Source organism: Cupressus sempervirens, chromosome 9 (genome assembly GCF_028749045.1).
Source record: "Cupressus sempervirens isolate cs-2001-9-10 chromosome 9, ASM2874904v1, whole genome shotgun sequence".
NCBI classification, from domain to species: domain Eukaryota; kingdom Viridiplantae; phylum Streptophyta; class Pinopsida; order Cupressales; family Cupressaceae; genus Cupressus; species Cupressus sempervirens.
The window spans coordinates 165,242,368-165,268,226 of NC_143126.1; the positions used below are offsets into that span (position 1 = coordinate 165,242,368).

General features: G+C 35.1%; 2 protein-coding genes across 2 annotated transcripts in view; both read left to right on the top strand.

The window, feature by feature from the left end:
- Positions 1-356: 356 nt before the first annotated feature.
- LOC149538022 (uncharacterized) lies at positions 357-3,621 on the top strand. The gene is made up of 3 exons (XM_089799419.1): positions 357-572; positions 1,446-1,979; positions 2,997-3,621. The coding sequence occupies exons 2-3, from the start codon at positions 1,450-1,452 to the stop codon at positions 3,367-3,369; spliced, it is 903 nt and encodes a 300-aa protein (XP_089655545.1). The 5' UTR covers positions 357-572; positions 1,446-1,449; the 3' UTR covers positions 3,370-3,621.
- Positions 3,622-21,735: 18,114 nt separating this feature from the next.
- LOC149538023 (uncharacterized) overlaps positions 21,736-25,859 on the top strand; it is a 98,113-nt gene continuing 93,989 nt past the window's right edge. The window contains exon 1 of the mRNA XM_089799421.1: positions 21,736-22,185. Coding sequence (XP_089655547.1) covers positions 21,872-22,185 — 314 coding nt within the window. The 5' untranslated portion in view covers positions 21,736-21,871. The remainder of the gene's footprint in view (positions 22,186-25,859) is intronic.

The following is a 25,859-nucleotide window of genomic DNA, read 5'->3' on the forward strand; positions in this document are numbered from 1 at the left end:
TCCAAAAGGTCTTTAGAAAGCGATGGTCAAATCCTTATCATTAGGTAGGTGGTTCGGTAAGACCTTATCTTTCATGCAATACGCCTATGGTTATGGTTATGGTTATCATTATTACCACGATAAGGATAAAGAAAGAATTTTAATCAGCGATAAGGAGGACACGTCAACAATGACGTAAGATAACGACGTGGCAGACAGTGAGTGCATGTCGAAAAAATAAATTCGCCGGCACCGGGAAAGGCCAGATATTTCCTCAGGCCGTCACCGGAATTTTGCGTCGAAATGGATAAGCATGTGGGATTATAGGGGTCGGTGTTATCCGGGGATTTAATCAATCCGGTGGGTTGGAAAATACTGTTTTTTGTTTTGGGCTTCCATTTTAGTTTCTGGGTTGGGATTAAATGCATCAATGTAGTTGAAAGGGTTATTTTCAAATTCGTTCTTGGCCTGAGTAGGAAGGAACGGATTGAACAACAATACTAGTTTTTGTTTACTCGTTGTGTTGATTCAATCGAGAGCCAGAACAGGCAGTTCCAAGAAGATTTTCGCGGATTTTGGCGTTCCATTTCCAAGTAAGATTTATGAGATTTTGCATTTGAATTCTGGTCTTTTGTTGAGGAGTGTGTTTCAGGCGTGGATTTTTTAAATGGGTATGTTGTAGTTTGGGATGTGGATGCTTAGTTTCTTTCCCTGAATCTTGAACCCACTTGTTTTTTATTTATTTTTCTTTTTTACTGTACTTTGGTTTTGCTTGTTTTATAATCTAGATATTGGGCATTTGGTACTTTATACCCTGCAACTTCTGTGTGGAGTTAAGATGGTTTTAATCTGTGTAACTATAATTTTTGTTCCGATTTGGTGGATCGCGTAGCATTTGAAAGGATTCAGATGCTCTTGTTTTGTTAAATGGGTGTAGGATTTTGGAATTCTTCCTTCCATGTTTTCTGATCAAATTGGATAGCTACAGCCACAATTTCCTAAGCAATTTTGTCAGATAGGCTAATTTGGCCTTAAAGCATACTAGAAATTGCATCATCTTATTTGACGAAGGCAAAACCCTTTGATGGATCTTTGAAACCATTCTGGCTTAAAGAATCCTAAGAGTGCATTAGGATCGTGTATCATTTTCATGCATAGCTTCAAAAATAGACGCCATATAAACAATCTTCTGGAGAAGCAAAAGCGTTTTGATAGATGCTGCAATCAATTGGGCCAGAATGATTAAGAGTATTTGTGTTTGCCAAGTGGTGTGTAGGATTTGCCATACTTATAAATTTTCTTGTGGAAATGGACACCTGTAGGAACAAAACTTAAGCAAGGAAATACACTTTGTTTGGAGCTTCTAACCAGATTGACTTAATGGATATGAGTGTCTCTCTCTTGAAAATTGGCCTATGAATTTTTAGATTTGAGTTAAATATTGTGTCAAATGGATATGGTTGCAGAAAAATGTCAATAGCTTGCCAAACCCGTGAGTTGGCGTCTGGGCCTATGGTTGGCTATCAAGTTGGAGGGCAGGGCGATGGATCTGGGTACATCAGGCAGCGACAGCAGCAACATCAGCAGGGTGCCATGATCAGGGGTTTATCATGCATTTCTATATATGTACACCCTAATAGTGCCGAAGATAATAAGCCCAGCTGGAAGGATACAGATGCACTTGCGGGAAACAATGATGAGGTCTTTCGGTCAGTGGATAAGGAACGACTGATGGATCATCAGTTGGTATTGGCTTCTACAAACGGTAAGGATTCATACTGCAATTTAAAGGCTGAATCCAAATCGGGTATCGGTGATGCTAACTACGCAGAGGCAAACGGAAGTACTTTCCAGCATTTGTCCAAGGATTCTCTGTCCGAATGTTCGTCTAGTATAGGCAAGGACGATTCAGATGATGATGCAGGAGATATGGAGGTAGAAAGCAAATTGAAGGGACCCTTGGATAGCATGGCGGAACTTGAGGACTGTCTTCCAATCAAGTAAGCTACTGTGCCATTATCTAGCCCGTCGACAAGGTCAATCCCTTCCTGTTTTGTTAGGCTTATAGAAAAAACAGAAGGGTTAACTCGCTACTAAATTCCGAGAATTTTTCAGCCAAGAAGCCATGATAGATCTTCCATCAAGAGGGCCTGCCTTCGATAGCAGTATGCATGTTTTAAACTTTTAAGAGGTATCATTAACAGAGATATTGTCCGAAATCTGTTAGTGGCATTTCATAGGGTATTTTTATACGTCTCTAGTAATATGTGATTGAACATATCCATGGTGTATGGACATCATGGCAGATAGCAGAAATAGTTTAGAATCCATATGAGGAGTTTTCTGGACTTTTGTGTATTATTTACAGGTTTTTGAAACTAAGAAATGAATGTCCTGTTGAGTATATGAAGGTAAATCCATGTATACGTCCCGGGGAAGAGGTCTCCTAGTCAAATATGAAAGACAGGAAACCTGTCCATCTTTATTCTGCATTTTGGGTGTTGTATTTGGATTGTGTCAGCAGTAAAGATGTAGAAGGTCAGCTTCCTTTAGGACTAAAGGGTTTTGACCCTTCATTGTCTTGGATATGCATCATATAACATGATAAAATTTTTTAGGGGTGATAAGTTGAAGTTCTATTTCGCTGAGAGTTCCTTAGAAGTAATGTCTCTCCTTTAATAACATTTTAAAATTCTTGTATCATATCATAATTCAGTACAATCTTGTATGATAAATGCTATGAAGAATTGTAAAATGGACACCTGTTGCTGTGAGCTATCCATAGACTTTACTCATTTGAAATTGAATTCCATTCTGTTTCTTGAAAGTCCCATTTCAGCATGTATAAATAAGGTGATTGAAGAATTAGTGAATGCGTGTATGTTTGTTTTCATTCCATACAAATAATAGAGAAGCACTGTTGAGTTGTTTCTGCAGCAGTATTTTTGTACTTTTCATTTTAAATCATTTGTTTCCATCTAATAGATATGTATTTTTGTTTTTGTTGTGATTTGCAGGAGGGGCCTATCAAGTTTTTTCTCCGGAAAGTCAAAATCTTTTACATGTTTGGCAGATATTGCTTCAGTGAAGGAGCTTGCCAAGACAGAAAATCCTTACAACAAGAGACGAAGAAGTTTGTTACCATACAGTAGTAGCTGGGAAAGAAATCGTTTTCACTCTTCACGAAATAACAGTTCTGGCATATCCAAGAAAGGGCTGCATTCCAGCAAAAGTACACTTGCTCTGGCTGTTGCCATGAGCCAGTCAGACGACACTTTAGAAAGGAATGAAAAAGATATAGGCCTCCCTCCGCTGCCACTGCAAGGGAAGTGTCAGAGAAGTTTTATTTCTCCAAGATCATTCTCATTAACAGATTTACAGGGTGCTTGATGTTGTCTCAAATTTATAGTGGTCCTATTTTTTGGAAGTTTGATTGGGATATTTTGGTAATTCCCAAAGGGAGAAAGATGGATAACTGGTGGTGGTAATTTTCCCCTGAGGATAAGTAGTCTTGAAATCAGATACCAATTCCATCAGGGTAATTGCAAAAGCTATTGCCTAATCACTCTATCTGTATGAGGTAGTGTTATCTGTAAATAGTTTTAGAACACTATATATGTAATATGATTTACTTCTTACTAACATCTGCTAAATCTGGGGCTTCTGAAATGTATCATCTGTGCAAAGTTGTATTTTAGTAGCTCATTGCTTAAGTAGTTTTGGTTTTGGCATCTGACAAACTGTGTAGTGTTTGACAGTAGTCTACATGAATATGATTTGAAGCTCTGTACATTTATGAGCTATTATGAATTTCTAATTTTACACGTGTGTGTTTCATGTGTTGTAACTTGTGGCAGTGGGATGAATCGGCTAGTTTACTGTTCCTTTAAAAACCAACTGTTCCTCGTATGAGTGAAAAAACAAATTAAAATGACACACTTCTATGCATTGAGAGATTCCCAATTCGAGCAAAGAAACAAGTTCTTGTAAACTGAACCTTTTTTGCTGTTGTTTGGTTTTTAGCGGTAAGCTAGAACGTATATACTTCAAGCCTTGTAAGGCTATTAAGAAGCCATCCAAATTACCTTCACTAAATTTGTATGGTCTACCTGAGAGAGGTAGGAAAGGTTTGAAGAGGTGATCTCTAGTTGAGTCCCTCAATTGGAAGTTTGTCATTTTCCTTTTTATTGGTAACGCACGGACCACAAAGAGAATGCAAAAAGACATGGATTTTGGTCCAAATTGAAAGCATAAATGACATATGAATCCAATTAATATGCTGAACCATATAGAGCAATGCCTAGGGGAGGTGGAGGGTGCTGCTATCACTGTAGGGGAAAATGAGAAGATTATTGTGGGGCATTTGCCCAAGCAAGCTTGTACTTGTAATGGTTGGTACCAAGTTCAAAGCTAGGAGAGAAGGGAAGAACAGAAGAAATATTTCTCGAAGGTTGCCAAGCAAGTCATTTTGACAGATTGGGCAAGATCAGCAGTCAAGGGAAACAGCCCAGATTGTGCACTATGGTCCCTAAGCAGCCTGATGCAATGATAAAAAGTAGTCAACAAAATGGAACTGTATTGCATGTTGGGCAATTACATAAGAACAGCAGTGTTTGAGAGTCATAGACTTGGACTGATGATCCCCAAGAAATATGCAAGATTAGGAAGCAGTGGTGCTTTCGTTATGCTCCGTGGGGCAAAAGTGCATGTCAAACCCCTGCTGGTCATGAGTCTTAGTGAAATGGGAAATATTTGATAGATTGCTTTGCTGGATTGATATAAATAGTGCTACTCGTCCTTGTTATATAGGTAGGAGCACTGGTGTCAATCTCCTACCCTTCTGTTATTGCTAGTTGCATCATTTTTCTTGGGCTAGCAATTTGACTTGGCATATCATACTAATCTCTCCTCGTCTGATCATGCACTATTTGGGTGAAGGTAGTAAGGCTGACCAATGATTATACGCGGCTTCCTTCCGTTGGTGAGAGGGTGAGTAAGGTTAGGTTTTGGTAACATTTATCTTCTTGAACAGAAGCAACTACTTTCTGGCCCTACTATCTATAGGGCAAAGGAATAAGGTTTTAAGGCATTATCTATTCCAAACAAATCCACGTAAACTGACTAGTTATTGCCGTCATTTGTTGTTAGTGATAAGCTAGAATTTATATTCTTGGTAAGCCTAATCAGGTTATTAATAATCCATGCGAAATTTCTTTCCCCAAATGGAAGGATTGTTTGCCGTCCTGAGATCTAATAACTTTTTAGGGTATCTGATGCTGGCTTGGGAAAACTCCGTTTTGTGAATTTCTTAATCCGACAATATGCGAGATAAGTTTGATAGTAGCAGTTGAAGATTTTTTGAGATAAAATAGATCCATGACCTACACAAAGGAAAAAAATATTCCAGAAATGCGAATATATCTTTATCTTTGAAAAAATATTCCAGAAAAGTGGCAACAGCCTTATCTTTGGATTGTTCTGAATAGAGATTTTTTATACTCTCTCACTCGGTCGGTATGTGTACGAGTTTACATATGATTTAAAGTAATATAGGACTATTCTACACTTATTTAGGGGAGGCAGCCATTTGAATAAATAGAAAATAAAATATAATGTGAGGGCTAATGGGTAAGAATGGACTGTAGACTAACCCATGGGAAGGAGAATCCAGAGGAAACTTTAAGAGAGATTTGTTTCATTGTCATGCTTAAGATAATAGATAAGGCACAAAGATGTTTAAAAAGTGTTAGAGTTGATGTTTAAAGTGTTTTAAGTTCCAGCCTATAGCTAGAGAGGGAGGAAGAGAAGTAGAGTATATTGATAGAAATATAAAGTAAGAATGAAGATAGAGTAAGAAGAAATGAAAAAAATATGCAATATGTAAATAACACCAAATTTTGTTGATCAGTCAGCTACTTACAAACCCTATAAATGCATATAACATTTTGAATTTTTTATTATAACCTAAAAGCAATTCTCAAATCTGTTTATTTGGTATCAAGAACATATTGGTTGTCAAACAAACATAAAAATATATCGACTCTCATATAACCAATTATCATCACAAAATACTCTTAAGGAATGAACATAAAAGTATATGCACTCAAATTTTAAGAACATCGTTGAATAAACATGATGATAATATCTCATATCAGTATGGAAACAAAAATATATATGAAACATTTAATCTAAGCATATGGTATGTTCAGCCCTAAACCAGGCCTAGGCTGCCCATACTTACAAAACACCTATAACAAACCTCTACATAAAAATCACTTTGTTTAGTAATCATTCAAGATCTAAAGATAACTAATAACATAAATTAATTTCATTTATTTAGATACAAATTCTAGATCAAGATCAAGGATATACATGCTAATACACACTATTATAAAATATTAATATTTTATAATTATAACTTAGATAAATTCATACATAAAATGATTTTAAAATCCATTTAGATAAAATAAATTAAAAAATTATTAATATAGATTAACTTGAAATAATATTTGTATAAAATTGATTATATATATTTTGAATTTAATTTTAAAAAATTAACTGAAGAAGACAATTATTTTATATTGAACATAAAATTGGAAAATGTTCGCCAAGTGAATTAAGAAGGGGAGATTGAATTAATTACATATAATGCACTCATAAATTTGATAGTTGCACTATGTACTATTGCCATTTACCTTTTTTTTGGGAACTAATCAGAAGATAAATTAATGTTATTATTTTAAATTTATAAACATATAAAAATTAAAGAACTCTAGTACACACTAATAAATTCTAAAAATACTTGAATTTGATTAATCTATTGCATCTATAATAATTATCACTTTGAGATAGATAGAATCTATTACTAGCATCTATTAAAAGTATAGTGTGTAAAGAAATATAAGTTTGTAATCATTTTTAATACAATGGTAAAAAAAAAATGTAATTTAGAATCGACTTCCTATTACATTCTTGTTCAACAAAGTTTATTTTGAAAAGAACCCTAATCTTGGCCTGCAACTATAACAAAACCAACACGTCCTTGTTAAAAACTACATTTGGGAAATAAAAAACATTGTTGATCAAAACAAGCAAACAAAAATAGGAAAGTACCACCTAGAGCTTGCAGGACGACTCCATTATTGCCCACCACATTTCAACTCCCTCTGTTGGTTGCTCCTTCATCCACACACTCATTTGTTTGGCTCCAAACAAAAAACATTGTTGATCAAAACAAGGACACAAAAATAGGAAAGTAGCACCTAGAGCTCGCATAACGACTCCGTTATTGCCCACCACATTTTAACTCCCTTTGTTGGTTGCTCCTTCATCCACACCCTTGTTTGTTTGCCTCATTTTTGGTGATTGGCGTCTTTAAGGGTCCTCTATAGCATTTAACCTTTGATATACTCCATAACTGTTATTTACTTGTTTAATTGCCTAAATGCCAATTTGCGTAGCAGAGCTATCCAACCCATTAAAGCTTCCTTAAATCTATAACGTCTTTTCTTCGCCTCAAATGTTTACATGAACGATAAATTTTGTGTCATCCACCATTTCAACATGTGTTGGTTTGTCCATGAAATTCTTGCCTAAATCTGGGACCTCCCACTCAAGAGGACCCAAATCACTTAAAAACTCCATGGGCACAATCAAAAGTATCACTTTCTCACCACTTCCACCAGTGAATAAAGTTGCAGACCCCACACAATTATTATTGAATAAACATTTGTGTTTGTCTTGTGGCAGTTCTTTATCAAAATGAACATGCTCCCCAACAAACAAACAAAACAATCTCGGATCTTAAAATTTGGACCTGCCAAAGAGTTCATTTTCTAACCAGCTCATAAAATGGATTTTGTTGCTTAGTCACTTGTAATATGAATGACGTCTTCTTCTGCAACGTCATTGAAAAACCTCAAATCTTCCAAGGATGGAATGATCAAGGAAACAATTAATGATGTTTAGGGGATTTTACCTCATTTGAATTCATGTCCTCTCAACATTCTTTTTGGCATTTTCAGCTTTACTCCACAATAAATGCACACTATTATATGGTGCCACCACCCTAGCCACCACCTGGCCAAAACCAAAATCAATGTAATTGTTTTTTAATGGTAACTATTAATAAATCCTTCCATATTTAAATTTCTAAAATCTTCAATTTTAATTTCCTCTTTAACAAGGGCTAGAGTCCAATTAGAGAGTGTTTATGCCTCCTTATTCTCTTCTCTTTTAACATGTGTGATTTTTTGTGTCCACCAAAAAGGTCAATTCATCAATAATTAGGTCTATATGATTTTGTATATGTCAAAGCTTATATGGAGCCTTTGATTATTGCATTCAAAATAATTTGTGAATCCCCTTCTAAATGAAGTTTTGTAGCCCTTAACTTCCTTGCTACCTTGACATGTAATAAAGTTGCTTATGCCATATTGTTGGTTCCATCTACTAACATTTTACCTTCACAAACAATTGCCTTTACATCCTGGAATCATGAATGATGAATACTACCTCAGATGGAACAAGGCTACCCTTAGAAGCTCCATCAAAAATTTCTTTCTTCCATCCATCAATAAGTTTTATCCAAACATCATCACTTCCAACCAAAGTTGATAGTTTATCCCATCTAAACCCATTCACAAGGCAACATATGCTAAAAAAATATTAACCATTCCCTAAATTGACGAGATTGTGTTTTAAAATATCTTATAATAGTTCTAATTAGATAGTAGTATACATGTTCCATAACAAACAACTTTATTTTCTTCAATAGAAAATTCTACTTAGACTACAAACATCATTGACATCTTAAAAGTTTTGTCAAAGTTAGCTTCTCATAAAATACGATTTGAAAACAAGCATTTTTGTCATTTTTGGGCAATTAAAGTTTTTTTTTAAATAAAAAAAAATGTTTCTAAGCATTTTTAGACATACAAATTTTAATCAACTCTAAATTATCGACATGATAATTACTTTTAGCAAATAATAATACATATGATACTCCAATATATTTTACTATAAAAAACTTACTAGTAACATACTCACAAGCAACAATGATAACTATAGAAGATTTAATTAATATGGATGATACATAAATAGGTGTTAAAAGTACATGTTTATCACACTCATGATTCCATTTTTTATGTGTATCGTCTTAAAAACTGTACAATTCCTTTGTAAGATCGTTTAACCCTCCTTTTAGTGATCTCCTTTGTCCATGGATGTATTTATGCTCAAACTACTATCTTTCCTCAATTTTATGCCCATTTTCAACTCTTCTTTTCGCATCCTCGAGATCGGGTGGCCATACTGAGGGTTGTAAACCCTTAGGTAAGGGTCGGGGTTGAGGTTGAGGTCGAGGTTGAGCTTGTCCCTCATCACTTGGTAAAGGATGAGGTTGTCCTTTACTTGAGATGTTTTCCCTTGGATTTTGGGCCAATTTTGGGTTTTTTAATTTATCTTCTTGCTTAGTGTAGTTTGGGTTTTTTATTTAATTTTGAAGTTAGTTTAAAAGGAGGCTGGCTCACTCTTTTTGGACATTCATTACTAAAGGCAGTCCATTATTCATGTACACAAAGTCTTCCCACACTATCAATTTGAGAACAAGATTCATACCTTCATTCATTCATTCAAGAAAGCCTTCAAGGTGCATTCAAGGATTTCAAGCTAAGAAAATAAGGATTTATTGAAGATCCTCTTTTGCATGTCATCAATCCTACAATTCCTTCTCAAGGTGTAGCTTCTTTCTTTATTAAAGATAGTGGAGTTGGCAATTAAGGAAGGAGATCGACATTAAATCCAAGCAAGCAAGCATCCATTAAAGACCCTCATTTCCATGCCATCAATTATGCATTTCCTTCTCAAGATCTAGTTTCTTTCTCCATTCAAGATAGTATAGTTAGTCATTAAGGAAGGAGATCTACATTCATCCACTTTGCACAAGCATTCAAACATTCATTTCTTCAAACAGTCAAGAGTATACTTACATTCATGGATCTATGATTTGGCAATTGTAGATCTATTGCGTTTGTGAAGATATCTTAGATTATTATTCTACATCTTATATACATCTACATACAAATAGTTATACATTTTTGTGGATAGCATATCTAGCTCCATCTATTAAGATTTCACAAGCAAGGCGTATATTTACATTGTCTTTCTTTTACGCAATTTCTCATTCCAAGGTTAATTCCTAAATGGGCCACCCACCAAGACAATTCCCCCCCCCAACAAAATACCACTTCTCTTGTGTGGAGGTGTAGATCTACAAGTTTTTTGGAGCATCAAATTCAGATCCTAGAACTAGAGTTTCAAATCTCAAGTGGAGTTTTGCATTTTGGAAGTTTGTGCAGAGCAGGTAGTGGTCGACCTCAACCTTGACCCAAGTCATCATTATCTATCATGTCGCTCTTGATCTCCAAGTCATCCTTGTTCAGAGGTTCCCAAACTTTCAGATTCAAGAGATATCAGGTCTTAGATCCAGATCTATTTCAATTTTTGTTTTTGCTTGTTGCTCAATTTCCAAATTTGAAGCAATCTCCCCCATTGATCCTCAAGGTGAGGTTGGTTTCTCATTTTTCATTTCATAATGTTTATTTTGATGTATCAGATCTGATCCTTTCAAGTTCTCTGCTTTCATGTCTTTCAATTGGTCAATCTACTTGCACTAGATAAACACATGATCAAATTAACCATCAACACAACAATAAAAGAAAATAGCATCATATAGAAAGATAGCCCTTGCGTATACATCTTGGAAAAGGACTTGGACTTAGTATTAACACCCCTTACATCTAGTTTGCCCAATATCATTCTAATTTGAACCCTTTGGAAGGTTATGATTGAAAGTCCCTCTTTCTCTTTCCCTAAAATGCAAATCTAAAATTAGGGGTAGCCAATATATACACTTTATTCTCTTATCTCACATCCCTAATTTTTACATTAGATTAATGGTAATTTTATCTAGTTAGGTTTTACACGTTTAGCAACTTTTTGAATATTTTTTAGCAAATTGACAAAAAAGAACTTACCATATTAACATCTTTAGGAAGAGTATGTTGATTGATATTATATTAACATGATTAAATGAAACAATTTTATTAGATACATTATGATCAAGATATGCTTCTTTATATTTGTATGATTTTTACTTATTTGATTTGACATATAACTTAAGATTCCTAAGACAAACCTAAGATGATGTTCCTAATCTTTTTATGGAACTAAATAAAGGGGTATAGATACATTAATATAGAAAAATATAAGTTCTATTTTTTTTTAAAGCAATTATTCATAGTGTCCATTTTGAACTTTAAAAGAAAATGGAGAATGATTATATTCTCTAATAAGTAAATTGTACCTTTTATTACACCTCTCAACTAATCAAACAAATCATTAATTTAAGGAAAAAGATACCAATGCAAAAAATATAATTATTTTAGGTAAAAAAAAGGATGTACTTTTATATAAATAAAAATCAATGATCTCATTTCACATGACTAGATTGTAATAATATATGTATAGGCCCCAATAAGAGAATAAAATGAAAAAAAATCTTGAAGCTTGGATGATCATAGTCTTCCTATATATTGCAAAAAATGTCTCAACCACAATCTTGACACTCCATATTTAATATTTATTTATCTTTGTTTGTTAATTTGTGTCCAAACATTTCATACGTAATAAAAAGTTTAGATGAGAAAGAGAGTGTCCCGCTTTGAGTTGGCATTCTTGATCATGTGTTGATATTTTTTAATATATGTAAGAGTTTGTAGGATCTTCTAATGTTACTGTGTAAGAACTCTTATGGCATTGCAAGATAGGAGTTACTTGTGATGGATTTTATGATGTATAAGAGCAATTATAGGTGTAAAATTTGTGTAATGTCATAAATCTCACCTCACATACAAATGCCTTGGCCAAAAATAAAAAAGCTACTTGGGCTTCTGTATCACCCCACCCATCTTTTCATCTCTCTTGTTCAAATTCTTGATTGTGAAATTTGTTTGGCCATTGGGATGTTACATGTGTTATTTAGGTGGTGTAATTATTCCTTACATTGCCCACCTATGTTGGGAATTTTCCAGCCATGTTCAAACTTACATTTTCAAAATTTTCTCTTTCTTGTTTATTCTTTGGCTCTCTTAAACATTCTGGAACACTCTTGGCATGTCATTGTAGCTTTTCTACTATTGTTGGACAATTTTATAGCTTAACTCATGATTCTATGTTGTCTTGTAGCCTCTATCACTCACCAACTTATTTCTTGCCTTCATTCCACTAAGTTTTGACTTCTTGATTTTGAAGGGGAGTGCCTCTTTATTAGTTTTAATTTATTTAATTTGGCACGTTATAGTTCTTTAACAACTTCTATCTTATTACTATCATTTTAGAATATAGCATATCAATTATTAGCTATCCAATATCATATGCCATCTTCCCATGGAGTTGGAAACACCAAAATAAGAGTCTAAATTTGGTAGGCCTCTAAACCAACAAACAATTTTAATTTTATTCCATCTTGTGTGCAGATCTTGAAAGGGAGGTACTAAAATGATCATGAGACTCTTCTACTGCAATGATCGTGAGACTCTTCTACTTGCTTTCTTGAGGCATTCTTTGTCGCTTTCCTCTCTAAAATAATCATTTCATCTTGTTACTTATGTTATGTTATTAGCATCTTTCTTATTTTTAGTCTTGTTGGTGTAAATCATGCTTGTACTTTTTTTTGTTTCAAAGTTTGTACACTATTTGTATGGGACCCATGTACGATGCACATGCATCTGAAATCTACAATAGAGTCTTGGACTTACAAATACATTCAAGACAGTGAGCTTGCAACCTTTACTACATTTTGAGTATTTGGTCTTTAGTTTCTAGTAATCATAATATTTTTATAAGTCTATAGTGTAGAGTTGTTTTTGTCCTTTATTTGGTCTTGTTTTACCTTAGTTAATTGGTTGATCACCCTTGCTCACCAACGTGCTATTTTAGTGAGATGGCACAATGATTGATTTGTTCTTTGGATTTGGTCAATTTTTGTGGGTGACAATTTCCCTTCTCTACATTTTGGTGAACTTGTTATGAATGCAAGTTTAGCTTCAATTTTCTTTAAAGTGATTTTTGTAATGTCGTGATACTCTTCTATGAGCTTCATGCCTATGATTACTGGGGGAATCATTGCAAGGATATTTTTAAGATTAAATATTTCCCTAGATTGGTATATTCCAACTAGATCAAACCTAATATTTATAAGGAATGATAATCCTAACGATCCCTTTGGATCTTATTCAATAATATTAGGAATCAATACTTAGCCTAAATCAAGTTCTAATAATGTGACCCTGAAAAAGTATCCTCCTAGTTCTCCTCCTACAATGGACCACAAATTTACCCTAATAATTTAACTTGATTAGATTTAGAATCTTGAAACGAACTTAATGGATCATGAAGGGTTTCTCAATATGGAAGATATATGATCTAAGACTATACCTATCATTGACAACCTAAGGGAGATACTAGTTTTAGATAAGAAGGCCTTGAAGTGATAATATCATTAGGTCAAAATGTGGGTATTAATGCATCTCTTGCTCCACCTAGCTTCCAAGACAATAAGTTTAATGTCACTAGTTCACAAATTGGTGTCACTATGCTTGGATTATTTATGCACATGCTAGAGTTGACACCTAACATTAATCCCCTAGTTGGTGATTTTGTTCCTAGTGTAAGCTATAAAACTAGTGTTTCAAAGGAATAAAATGATTAAAAAAGCATTCAAAACAAGTGTGTTAAGCTACAAATAAGATTAGACCAAAAGAAGCAAACAAGAGAATGTAAATCAAATAGAAGCACTCCAAGATCCTTTGATGTGTAGATGTCTCCAAGAGGGTTGATTGTGTGCTCAAATGCTTCAAAGTTTATGATTCAACAAGTGATAGAATTGTGGAATGATTTTGGTATTATAATGGTAGTTTAGTAGTTTTTAAGCTCTCAAACTGGCATTATAATATTATAATTATAAGTGGATGATTTGTGAAAGAAAAATGGTTAAATTTATAGGCAAAGGGAGCTAGAAATGGATGGTCAAGATGAAAGATTAGGATATTCTTATGAGTGACCAAGATGCAAGGAAATGAGAGAACATGGATTATGCTTTCTCAAATGCATAGCCTTGTGACAGTGTCACAAGGAGAATGCATGTGAGAGGATTAGGTTTTTTTTTGGGGGGGGGCTAGGGGGCATGTGACCATTTTGGGGATTGTGTGTGGGACAAAGTTGTAAGAAGGAGTTGGAGTGTGTAAGTGCATTTAATGTTAACATATTTAATGTATTTGGGTTGGGGAGTGGGAGATGTGACAAGAGTTGACTTAGGTTTGAGTTAGGATTTCTTTATCCTTATGCTTAAGGTTGTGCAAATGATTAGGGAGGGATTAGATTTGGATTAGGGAGTGATTAGGAGGAAAGTGGGGATGTTAGGAAAATGTAAGTAGATACTTTAATCAACTAGGTTTAATTAGCCAACCAAGGAGTCAGGATTGCGTCAAGGGTTAGGTTAGGGTTGATGACTGATTAAGTGGTATTATTCAATCAAAAAGAGAATTTGGAATTAAATAAAATAGGTTTTGTGCAATTATTTTATTTAATAAAGGAAGAGGGATTTAATTAATAATCAAACTATTGATTGTCATTTGATTTATTAATTGGACTATAGTCAATTAAATAGATTAATTAACTAGGGGATAACATAAATTAATTAAATATTAAATACATAGTAATACCTTAGAAGATGACTACATAGGATTACTTAATGACATAATTAGATTTAGGTGTTTACATTTCCCCCCCCCTTTGACATAGTGTCTTGACAACATTCTTTCAATGATGTTTAAAAATAATAGACGACGTGCATTTTTTTAAAGCAATAGAGTTGTCCTAGTCTCAAAAAAGAGAGGAAAGACTAGACTTGGTTTTCCCCTCTTGAGAAGGCGACAGGGAGAAAAAACAAGGTCTAGCAACATCTTGAAAAGAAAGAAAACTAGGGTGGAATAAAGGATGGAAAAGGGCTAAAAGAGGGTTGAAATTGTGATCAAGATGCAAACATATCGAGAGAGGGCAAAAAGAGGTTGCCTAGGAGGGAGAAAAAGGTAGATGGACTTAGAAGGTGTCATATATAAGGACTCATAGGGTTAAAAGGGGCTAAATTTCTTTCATTTATTTATAAGATCTTTGCTATTTTGGAGCTCTAGTTTAGACTGGTGAGATTGCTAGACGAGTGGGACTGAGGCACTAGACAAAGATCCTAAGGTATGTTCAACAACGTGTGGTGCAAGACATGATGGTAGACTCAAAACCCTTCCTTTTTATTTTTCTATTTTAATTTTATTAGCAATTATGATTAGCAAAAATGTGTTTGTGTGGACACAATCCGATGGGACCATTGTCAAGATCAATGGGATCACAATCCCACAAAAAAGTTATTCAAGCTGGGGGTCAAGAGGGTTAGGTTTAGGTATTTTTGCAAGACCCTAAAAGATGAAGGAGAGGGTTAAAACTATTGTAGGAAAGCAATCCCACAATAAATTTATCATAGGGTCACTTTCTCGCCTTAAACCTTACACGGGTTCACAATCTTGCCCTAAATTTTAGTCAAGATTGTGTTTTTGCTAGAGTCAATTGGGGTAGGGGGACAATCAACACAAGAATGTTCTCATGTGGTATGATTAGGGTTGGGGAGGGTCAACATTCTCATGATGATAGGAACATAGGGACTAGGCAAGACTTAAGGGATCACAATCTCTTGCCAGCCGAGATCATGGACAAATAGGCTAAACTAAAGGATGTGCTAGGTATAGGGGACCAAAGCTTGGTAGGGATGGTTAGCAACCATTTCTAAGGCTGGCACAAGTTAATTTTGTGGACATAGTGGTATATTGATCAATTTTCATCACATGAGATGCGACTTGTAGTATTATGAGAAACAAAATAGTTCGCCAATGCAGATTGAGCTAGGGTGGATGTTATTGGCCTATGCTACTTGGTTTGGATTCCACATAGAATTATATGGTTATGGTGACCACACTCTATGAGTGATGAGACTCAAATATTGTGACATTCCATCTCCCAATAGGGGAGATGACGGTGACCCTAGAGGATGGTTATAGGATCTTTTAGTTGCTTGTCTAGTGGATAAAGATTATTATTGGGGACATGATGCCTCAATAGGTAGTGTGAGCATTGGTTGGGCTAGGAGTTGCCTTTAGGATATGGTGTGGACAATTTGTGCTAGATCAACATCTAGATACAACACTTGACAAGCAGGTGTACTTCGATGTGTGTAGCTTGACTTCTAGGTACCTTGCCCTGGACATAGGTGGGACCAATATGACATTAGCTCTAATTCCAACTGTTGTCCAGATTGTCGATGCATGAGTACAAGTGGAATAGGGATCTCTAATGTTGGCAGAGCTATACAAGGATTTGCATTAGATTGTGTATTACGAGGATGGAGCACAAGGGAAAAACATAGGCTTCACATTGTACTATTACATGTGTGGGAATGTGAGTGTATTGCAATGCTTTGACCTATTAAGAGACTGGACATGCATCTAGAGGAGCCTAATGTTTACAATTGGGGAGAGCTACACACCTACCATGATACTAATGATCTAGAATACTTGGGAGAGACCTTGGACCTGGTTAGAGACATGATTATATGGATGTCTTACATGACAATAGGCTTGTGCGCTGAGCATTAACAACTACCATACAACGTCGCCTCAAGATATACCTTTGATAAATAGGACCACATTGTGGAGAAATATACTGGGTGCAATTATTGTATGGTATCACAAGATGACTAGAGAGTGGGTTAGTCAATTTGGACCAAAGCTTGTTAGGGATGGACTATTGGAAACATAGAGCGGTGTGCAACCTATGTTGTAGGAGCAGTAAGAGGGAGAGGCAGATGCAATGCATCCACTTAGGTATATAGATTGCTTTTGGAGGCCACAACCAGTTGGGAGGTCACAACTTCCTCCAACAATGGAGGAGATTAGGGGTACAACAACAACAACCAGATGGGGGAGATACACAACATGACAACTAGTGTGAGGGTGGCATGGGACCAACTGCCACTAAGGAGAAGGACATGAAAAGATGAAAAAGCACATGAGGAGGAGGAACATAAGAGGAGGGAGGACATGATTAGATTGAGATTGATAGAGGATAGGGTCATAGGCACCACAGGTTATACATGTGCTTACATGGGGTTTAGGAGGTGGAGGCTCATCATTTGGATGGGGAGACATAGGGTTAGATGCTATACTTGCCTCACTTGTGAAAACTCATGCAAAATTAGTTGACTCTTGCAAGATACACAAGTTGACCAAAGAATAGATCTAGGCAGAGAGGGACTAATTTCAATGTGTGTGTGTGTGTGTGTGTGTGTGTGTGAGAGAGAGAGAGAGAGAGAGAGAGAGAGAGAGAGAGAGAGAGAGAGAGAGAGAGAGAGAGAGAGAGAGAGAGAGAGAGAGAGAGAGAGAGAGAGAGAGAGAGCACCTGGTCCAAGATATGACAGTGATGAGGACACAAGCTACAATGCAAGGGAGAGGTCTTAGGCTGATATTGATGAGATTGGGCACCTTCAGCAGGACAAGGACATGAGGGAGATTAAGATATTGGATCTAAGAGAGAAAGTATAGTTCTACCAAGCTAGTTATCATGTGGAAGTATCACTAGACAAGAGGGAACACTTCTAGTAAGCTACTCAATTGGGTGCTTAAGGGATAGGTACCACAAGACATAGGCAATGACCAACAACATTATGAGGGAAAAGGAATCTCAACATACATAGAAAAGTTGTTGACTAGGGAAGGGCTTGGTACAAATGATGGAGGTCGAGAGCTCATGAGGTGGGCGTGGTTAGATGGATGTCTCAAAGGGAGCCCAAAAGAGACACACTTGGTTCGCCAGGGACCACAAGGGTGACCTCGAGACTAGGTGGTGGGGTCACAATGATGGAGTGGACTACCTTGGGGCATGTGAGGATGAGATTACTACCACCACCACTACTAGATCCTGCACAAGTTTCCTAGGATCAAATTTAGCAACAATGACAAGAGAGTAGTTAGGCCCGAAAGAGCCCATCCAACTGGTGACATGAGAGACAAAATGTGCAGTGATATGCCACATTTCTGATTCATAAGTATATGCATGATGCATCTCTGATGTATTTTATATTTTTGAAGGTACATACCTCATTGTATCATGTAGACACACTTATTTTGATGGACAATTGGTCATTTGCACTCTATTATTATTTTATGGCATTTGGGGATGTACATTCTTATGATCCCTTTTGGGACTTATATATAGATATGAGTTGATTGGGTGAGATCCCATGCCTCATTTTAAAATGATGTTTTATGGTGCACTTATGATGTACATGCCTATCATGAGGTACTAATGTGTGTGGTTTCTGGATATGATGTATTTATATGCTTATTATCTATATGTTTTAACATGTTTCTGCAGGATTCAATGCATTGATGATTTTCTATGTGGTCTATGCGTTGTGTGATGTGATATGCAGTTCTATATGATGTGATGTGATTTTTTATGTGATGCACATTTATATGATGAATCAATGCGATGCATATGCACATGATATTTATTTTCTACATGGAAAGTTATGTTATTTATGCTTATCTTGTATATGATCATGAAATGTATGTTGTCTAGATGCTTTGAGGATTTATGTTTATATGATGTGACACATGTGTTTATGTATGGAACAAGTGACTCTAAATGTTCATGATTAAATGAAGCTACATGACTAAAATGGATGCTCATAATGAGCTTAGTTAATGAATTATGAATGAATATTTAAATGAACTAAATGCACAAATTTAATGAACTAGAATAGAGATGCAATCTAATGCAAGTTTAATGACCTAACATGCAACCAATGGTATGTAAATGAAATATGTAACCTTCTGTGATTAATGTACGTCTAAATGAGTAAATGCAACTTATGAAATGTAGGAAGGTAACTGAAATGGGTTTTGAAAATGTTAGAATACGAATTGATGCACCTAAATGTAATGAATATGTAATGTGAAATGAGATAGATGAATGAAACTAATGGCCACTATATGCAATTAAAATGATTTTATAAATAATGTTGTCCCAACATTATGTTGAAGAGGGGCAAAATGTAGAAACCTAAATTTGATTACATCATTAAGTTATCCTATTTAGTTTACTTTTAAGACATTATTAATTAAGTATTTAATATTTAATTAATTTATGTTATCCCCTAGTTAATTAATTTAATTAATTAACTATAGTCTAATTAATAATTTAAATGACAATCAATAGTCTCATTATTAATTAAATCCCTCTTCCTGTATTAAATTAAATAATTGCAAAAAACTAATTTAAATTAATTCTAAATTCCCCTATTGATTAAATAATACCATATAATCAATCCTCAACCCTAACCTAACCTTTAACCCAATCTTGACTCCTTGGTTTAAAGTCAATCGAACCCATTCACACATGCTAAACATACTTGGACAACTAATTAAACCTAGTTGATTAAAGTCCAATCCAAACCTAATCTCACCCTAATCATTTGCACAACCTTAAGCATAAGGGTTAAGAAATCCTAACCCAAACCCAAGTCAATTCTTGTCACAACTCCCACTTCCCAACCCAAATGCATTAAATGTCAACCTTAAATGCACTTACACATCCCTTACACATTCCAACTCTCTTATACCTTTGTCCCCTCACAATATCCAAAATGGTCACACTCCCCCCTCCCCCCTCACCCCCCAAAAAAACCCTAATCCTCTCACATGCATTCTTGTTGTGACACTTGTCATAAGGTTATGCGTTTGAGAAAGCACAATTCATATGCTTTCATTTTCTTGCATCTAGGCCATTCATAAGAATATTCCAATCTTGCAACTTGATTGTCTATTTCCACCTCCCAACCATTCTCCCTTCACAAATTATCCTCTTTTAATTGTAATGCTATAATACTAGTTTGAGAGCCTAAAAACTAGCATGCTACCATTATAATACCAAAATCCTTCCACAATTCCATCACTCATTGAATCCCAATCTTTGAAGCATTTGAGCACACAATCACCACGCTTGGGCACATCAACACATCAAAGAAGCTTGGAGTGCTTCTATTTGGGTTGTATTCTCTTGTTTGCTTCTATTGGTCTAATCTTATTTGTAGCTCAACACTCTTGTTTTGTATGCTTTGTTAATCATTGCATTCCATTTGAACACTACTTTAAAATCCCATGATTATGAAGAATCCTAAGAAGGAGCTAGGTTGTGTAGGATCAACTGGGTTCACATAAAATATAAAAGAAAACAAACTCTCATTATTATTAATCCACACTATTCAAATGACATTTTTAACACCCAATCATATTAATCTAGAGAGTAAATATCTGGTGAGTTGGGCTAATGTGATTTTGAAGTAACTGCTAATGAATGGAAATAAGTGTAAAGGGAAGTGAACTTTATTGCAAAAGAATGAATGACTCTAACTAATACTAAATTTTGAATTGTTTTTGTCCCAAATAATGTTCCTCTTAATTTGGGTAATGCTTGGAATTTGCATTGAATATATGCTTTATTAAGGGTTGAATTTACAAGTTAGAGTCCTTTAAATGCTCATTGATGTGTCCTTTGCATTCAAATTTGATCTTGATAGGTAGGAAATATTTTCCACACTGATATTATATTGCTATAAGATTCAACTATGTAGTTTTTGAATCAAACTCATTGCCCGTGTTTGATCTTGCTTATTTGTACCTATACACCTCATTTAATTGTTATTTGTTTGCTTTACTTCTACAACTATCTAAGACTATTTATATTTGGAATATATGCAAAGATCATATTATCATTATATTACTAGGGTATATGTTCTCCTATGTCAACCCTCAAAAAATTAGACAATATCAAAGACAACATTAGTATAGAATTCTCCCAGGATGAATATGTTAGTGTAGATTCTCTTTAAATGCATCAATTTTAAATGTTTTACTTCTTAAGGTTTGAGAGGATGATTGAGTTTGAATGGATGTGAAAATGCTATAAATAAATGCCTTCACATAAAAGCACATAACATCACATCACACAAAGATGTGTTCAGTTGTCTCACAATAGCTTGTAGAATGAGTATGGGTTGAGTATAAGTAAATTTAAAGTTTGAAAAGTCAAAAGTCATATATATGGTCATATAGTTCACTTTATGCTTGTAGAACTCATCTAAAGTATGTAAAACAACCCAAATCAAGTGAATAATATAAGCTATAGAGATAAGAGTATGTATCATATAATAAATGTATAATATGAGTGAATATATTGAGAGTGAATAGATACGACACTGGTTAATGTAAGATAAAGCTAAAATAAATGAATGCATGAAAATGCTAAAATAAATGAATGCATGAAAATGTGTGTGTGAATGAATAACATATAGATTATAAGATAATATACATGAATGAAAGCAAAACAACTAAGAAGATATACTACTTTTATATATAAGAATAGAGTATTCTTAATATTTCTTAAACTAAATTCAAAATTCACTACAAATAATATAAATATACAAATCCCAATTATTATTACTACTATTATATCCCTTTTACAATAATAAACTTAAAAAATTAAATTATTTTAGTTCAATTAAGTTCTTGTTTTACTGTAGAAGATTATACCTTATTTTGGAAAGAAAATTTAAAAATTCGAGTTCTGAACTAGATAAGTTTAGTTTAACAAAAACGATGGTGGCAAGCGATGGCTGAAGAATTGCAGAACATCTAATTGTGAACCGGATAAGTGCAGTTAAACAAAGATGTTGGTGGCAAGTCATGGCTGTGTTTCTGCTGCAACGAGGCACTTTTACCCTTCACTGTATTCCGTGAGCCACCAGAGGTTATGTTGCAGCAAATTGAAAGCACCCTCTGCTAAATTCAGCACGAAAAATAGAAATGTGGGTAGAATTAGCGGAACAATTAGGGCAGCAGCAGATGGCGATTTATCTGCACAAAGGCCCTCACCGTCCAACGAAAATACTTTGCAGACAGTGGCAGTAGAGAAGGATGGTATATCGGTAGAGGGCGTTATCCAATTTGATAAACAACAACCACCTCCTTGGAGGAAATGGAGGTAATTAATCAGTTTTTATCATTTGCTGAAGGAATTGTGTTTTTTTAATTCGGCGAGTTGTCCATTTTGAGGACATTCTTCAGTTTAGATGCCTTGATGAATATGCTGGTATTTCCGTAAATTTATTAGTTAATTGAAATTTAGACTATTATATAATTTCATTTTCAATCAATTATTAAATAACACTGCATATGCATCCGAGACATTGTCGGATCTTCAGGTCCTCTTTACTAATATAAATTCCACCTAAGATGTGCGCGTGCTTCAATTTTGAGTTCATTTTGGCCGTCGATTAGGATTTGAACACGGGCCTGCAGCGGAGAGGAGTTGAACTCAAATTTCTCTGTTTAATAATATATAATTACTTTTCCAGGTGGCTGCATTATTTTACTCAATTCTTTTTCATCACTTGAGATATGAACATGAGTCTCCAAGCAAGAGGAATTGAACATGAATTGTTTTGTTTAGGAATAAATTTTTCACTATTTTTATCTCTTAGCATATGTCTCCAGTCAAGAGGAATCGAACTCATTTTGTTTGATAATATATGCCCGTACACCAAAATCCTTTTGGGCAGAGCAGTGATAATAATTATAGATATGTTCTGTATAAATCTGTGCTATTTTAATCCTTGCCATTTCATTAGTAGACAATTTTTTTACTGGGCTTGTTTCACACGTGCTTGAATTGCCTGGTCTGCTTGGCACTTCACAGGGATAAAGGCTAGAAGTGAAAAGAAAAAAGGTAATTGAAAGTTCTTACCAACTCAGAAGCTAAGTTGGCACTTAAGAAGATCCTCCGTGTGGAGGGGGGTACTTGCATTTCCCTAATTGAACTCAGATTATTTTGTTTAATAATATATAATTACCTTTTTAGGTTGATGCATTATTTTACTTATTTCTTTTTGGATCTCTTGAGATTTGGACATTGGTCTTGAAGCAAGAGGAATTGAATTCAAATTGTTTCGTTTAAGAATAGAAAAAAATAAGAGTTTTATCTCTTATAATTTAAGCATAGGTCCAACCGAGAGATGAACTCATTTTGTTTAATAATATATGCTATTACACCCGAAAGGAAAAGTGCTGATAAAATTTACAGCTATATTTAGTATAAATCTATGCTATTTTAATGCTTGTTGTTTCGTTAGAAGACTTTTTTTTAATGGGCTTGTTTCACGCAAGCCTGAATGGCTGGTCTGCTTGGCACTTCACCGGGCTAAAAGGCATGAAGTAGGCAAAAAAGATAATTGAAAGTTCTTAGCAACTTAGAAGCTAATGTGGCACTTGAGAAGATCTCCACATGGAGGGGTATACTTGCTTTTACCTTAGATATTGTTAAAATCTTGTATCCTTGATTTTTGACTTTAGGGCCAAGTTTGAAGGTAATATTAACCTTGCTAATCAACCTATGTGCGGGAATTGGTGAATCAAAACTAGGAAGATAAATCATTGCATAGTATCAATTAGAACTACCTGTAGCTAGGACTTATATGGAGGTTATTTATTCCAATACTAGTTGAAGTTAAGTGTGTTTGTCAATGCTTGTAAGACTTCTACGGAGTTGATTTATTCAAATACTATCTCAACTATATTTGACAATGGTTGTTTTACAATCAAGTTTGATTTGCTTGCTACTTCTTGGAAAACATTGTTTCATGACTTCTCTAGCCACTCATTTGATATATATATTTTTTAATGTGGTCTCATGGTTCATACTATGTATACTTGTACGTTTGTCAGTCTGCCTATCTGGTTGAAAGGGCCATTTGGGAATCAACATGGCTTATCTAGGAATGTTGACCACGAAGTTGTAGGAGATGAACTATGGTCTCATGGTTGTCATCATGTATAGTAATTTGTTTTCTTTGAGCTTGAACGCATGGTTGGGTGTTCCTCTTTGGAACAAAAAGGGCTATAGCAGATGGAATAGCATTATGAAATGCAAATTGCTTCTGGAAGAAATAATTAGATGTTAGATTTTTCCCCCATGGTCTTTCTTCTATACTGATGGATGTTCACTTTCAAGCAATGCATACTTGGCCTAGGTTTTGGTTGTGATTCTATGGAGGTTGTCTATCCGGATTTCTCTATAGATACTAGCAAGAAAATTTAACATTTCCTTGAAGGAATGAGCTCACTGAGGCTACAACATTCTACTCAGCTGTTATTTTGGGGAAATTTCATTTGAAACTAGCAGGAAATATCGGAATAATGAATTATCTAGAAAACCGAAACATAAACCAAACATGAAATACCATCTAGCAAAAAAACTCTTTAGTGGAAAGAGAAATCCTTGGTCACCTTTTCTAAAAAGAGATTCAAAAGTTTTGGCTCTTAGGCTACAATCTGTCCTTTGAAAGATTATTGCAACCCAGTAAAATGGTTTTGTTCTTAGCCGCCTAATCTTGGACTCTATTGCTGTAGTTGATGAAAATATTCAGTCAATGTAGTCTACCGTATTCCCCCTCCTAGGTGGACCTAAATCAATTTTAATCGGGTGGCCAAGGGAGGTTTGGGGCCAGCTGGCTGTGGAAGATTATTGAGGGATGAATTTGGTTGTCTTTTGTCAACAGTGGCACTTCCTCTAGGAATCTAGACTAATTACTTGCTGAAGTGGCCATTGCTTGTAATGGCCTTAAAATTTCTCATTGTGAGGGACATAAAAGGGTGTGGATCAAAGGTGACCCTCCCTTGATGTAAGTCAATGCTCGAAGAATATCTAAAAGACTGGTTGGTCTATTGAGACCTTAATTGATTATAGACGTATACTAATTAGTTCTTTTGAGAAGCTCTATATTTTCCACATTTTAAGGGAAGGGGACACCTTGATAGATTCATGCGGCAACATAGGGGTCTCAAGGAGTAATGTGCTCTTTGAGTAGTGGAATGACTCTTTCTTGCCAAATGTTCAAGACATCATAAGTGATGTTTTTTTCAATAGTCACTATGGCAATGTTTCTTAATTTATTTGTCCTTCCCAATATCCTTATTGGTGTTCAAGTGACAGTCAAATTTATAGAGAAAATTGATTGCCCCTGTCATTTTATGATTACTACACAGATTGTGGGCAATTCTTCGACATGGTTTTCCCTTTGGGGTAAACAATAGGTGATTTTCTGGGTGTTGAAGTTGGTGATCTCGGTGTGGGGGTAGGTTACTGATTGTGATCTCTTAGCTTGTTTTTTCCATGAGTGGCAAGATGAACATGTTAGGAACCATTAGGGAAGAATTACTTCGTACCTAGAACACTTCCATGGTTCTGATCCGAAGATAACAAAGATGTTCTTCAAAGGTTGAAGGGATAGAATGCTCATCGTCTATGGCAAGAATGTCAAAGTCATAGAAGATTTCATTGCGGAAGTGATAGGCTTTTCGAAGGAGGGGAGAAAGATCTTTAGAGAAGGAAATCTTTTGAAGTTGCAGTCTAGAACTTTATCAAAGGCAAGGAAAGCAAGAAGCTGGTCAAGAAGACTAGCACCTTAGATGGTAGATGTACCACATTGTTCGATTTCTACTTCTCTTCGTTGAATCATTTTAGCACAGAAAAAGGTTTCTTTTGCATATTATCTACTTACCTCATTAGAGCTAGGGATTAAAGAACATACCAAAATGCAAGGGACCCTCTTTTGCATGAGGGTTTAGTCCTCATCATGGACCATGTTAAGACTCTTCCTT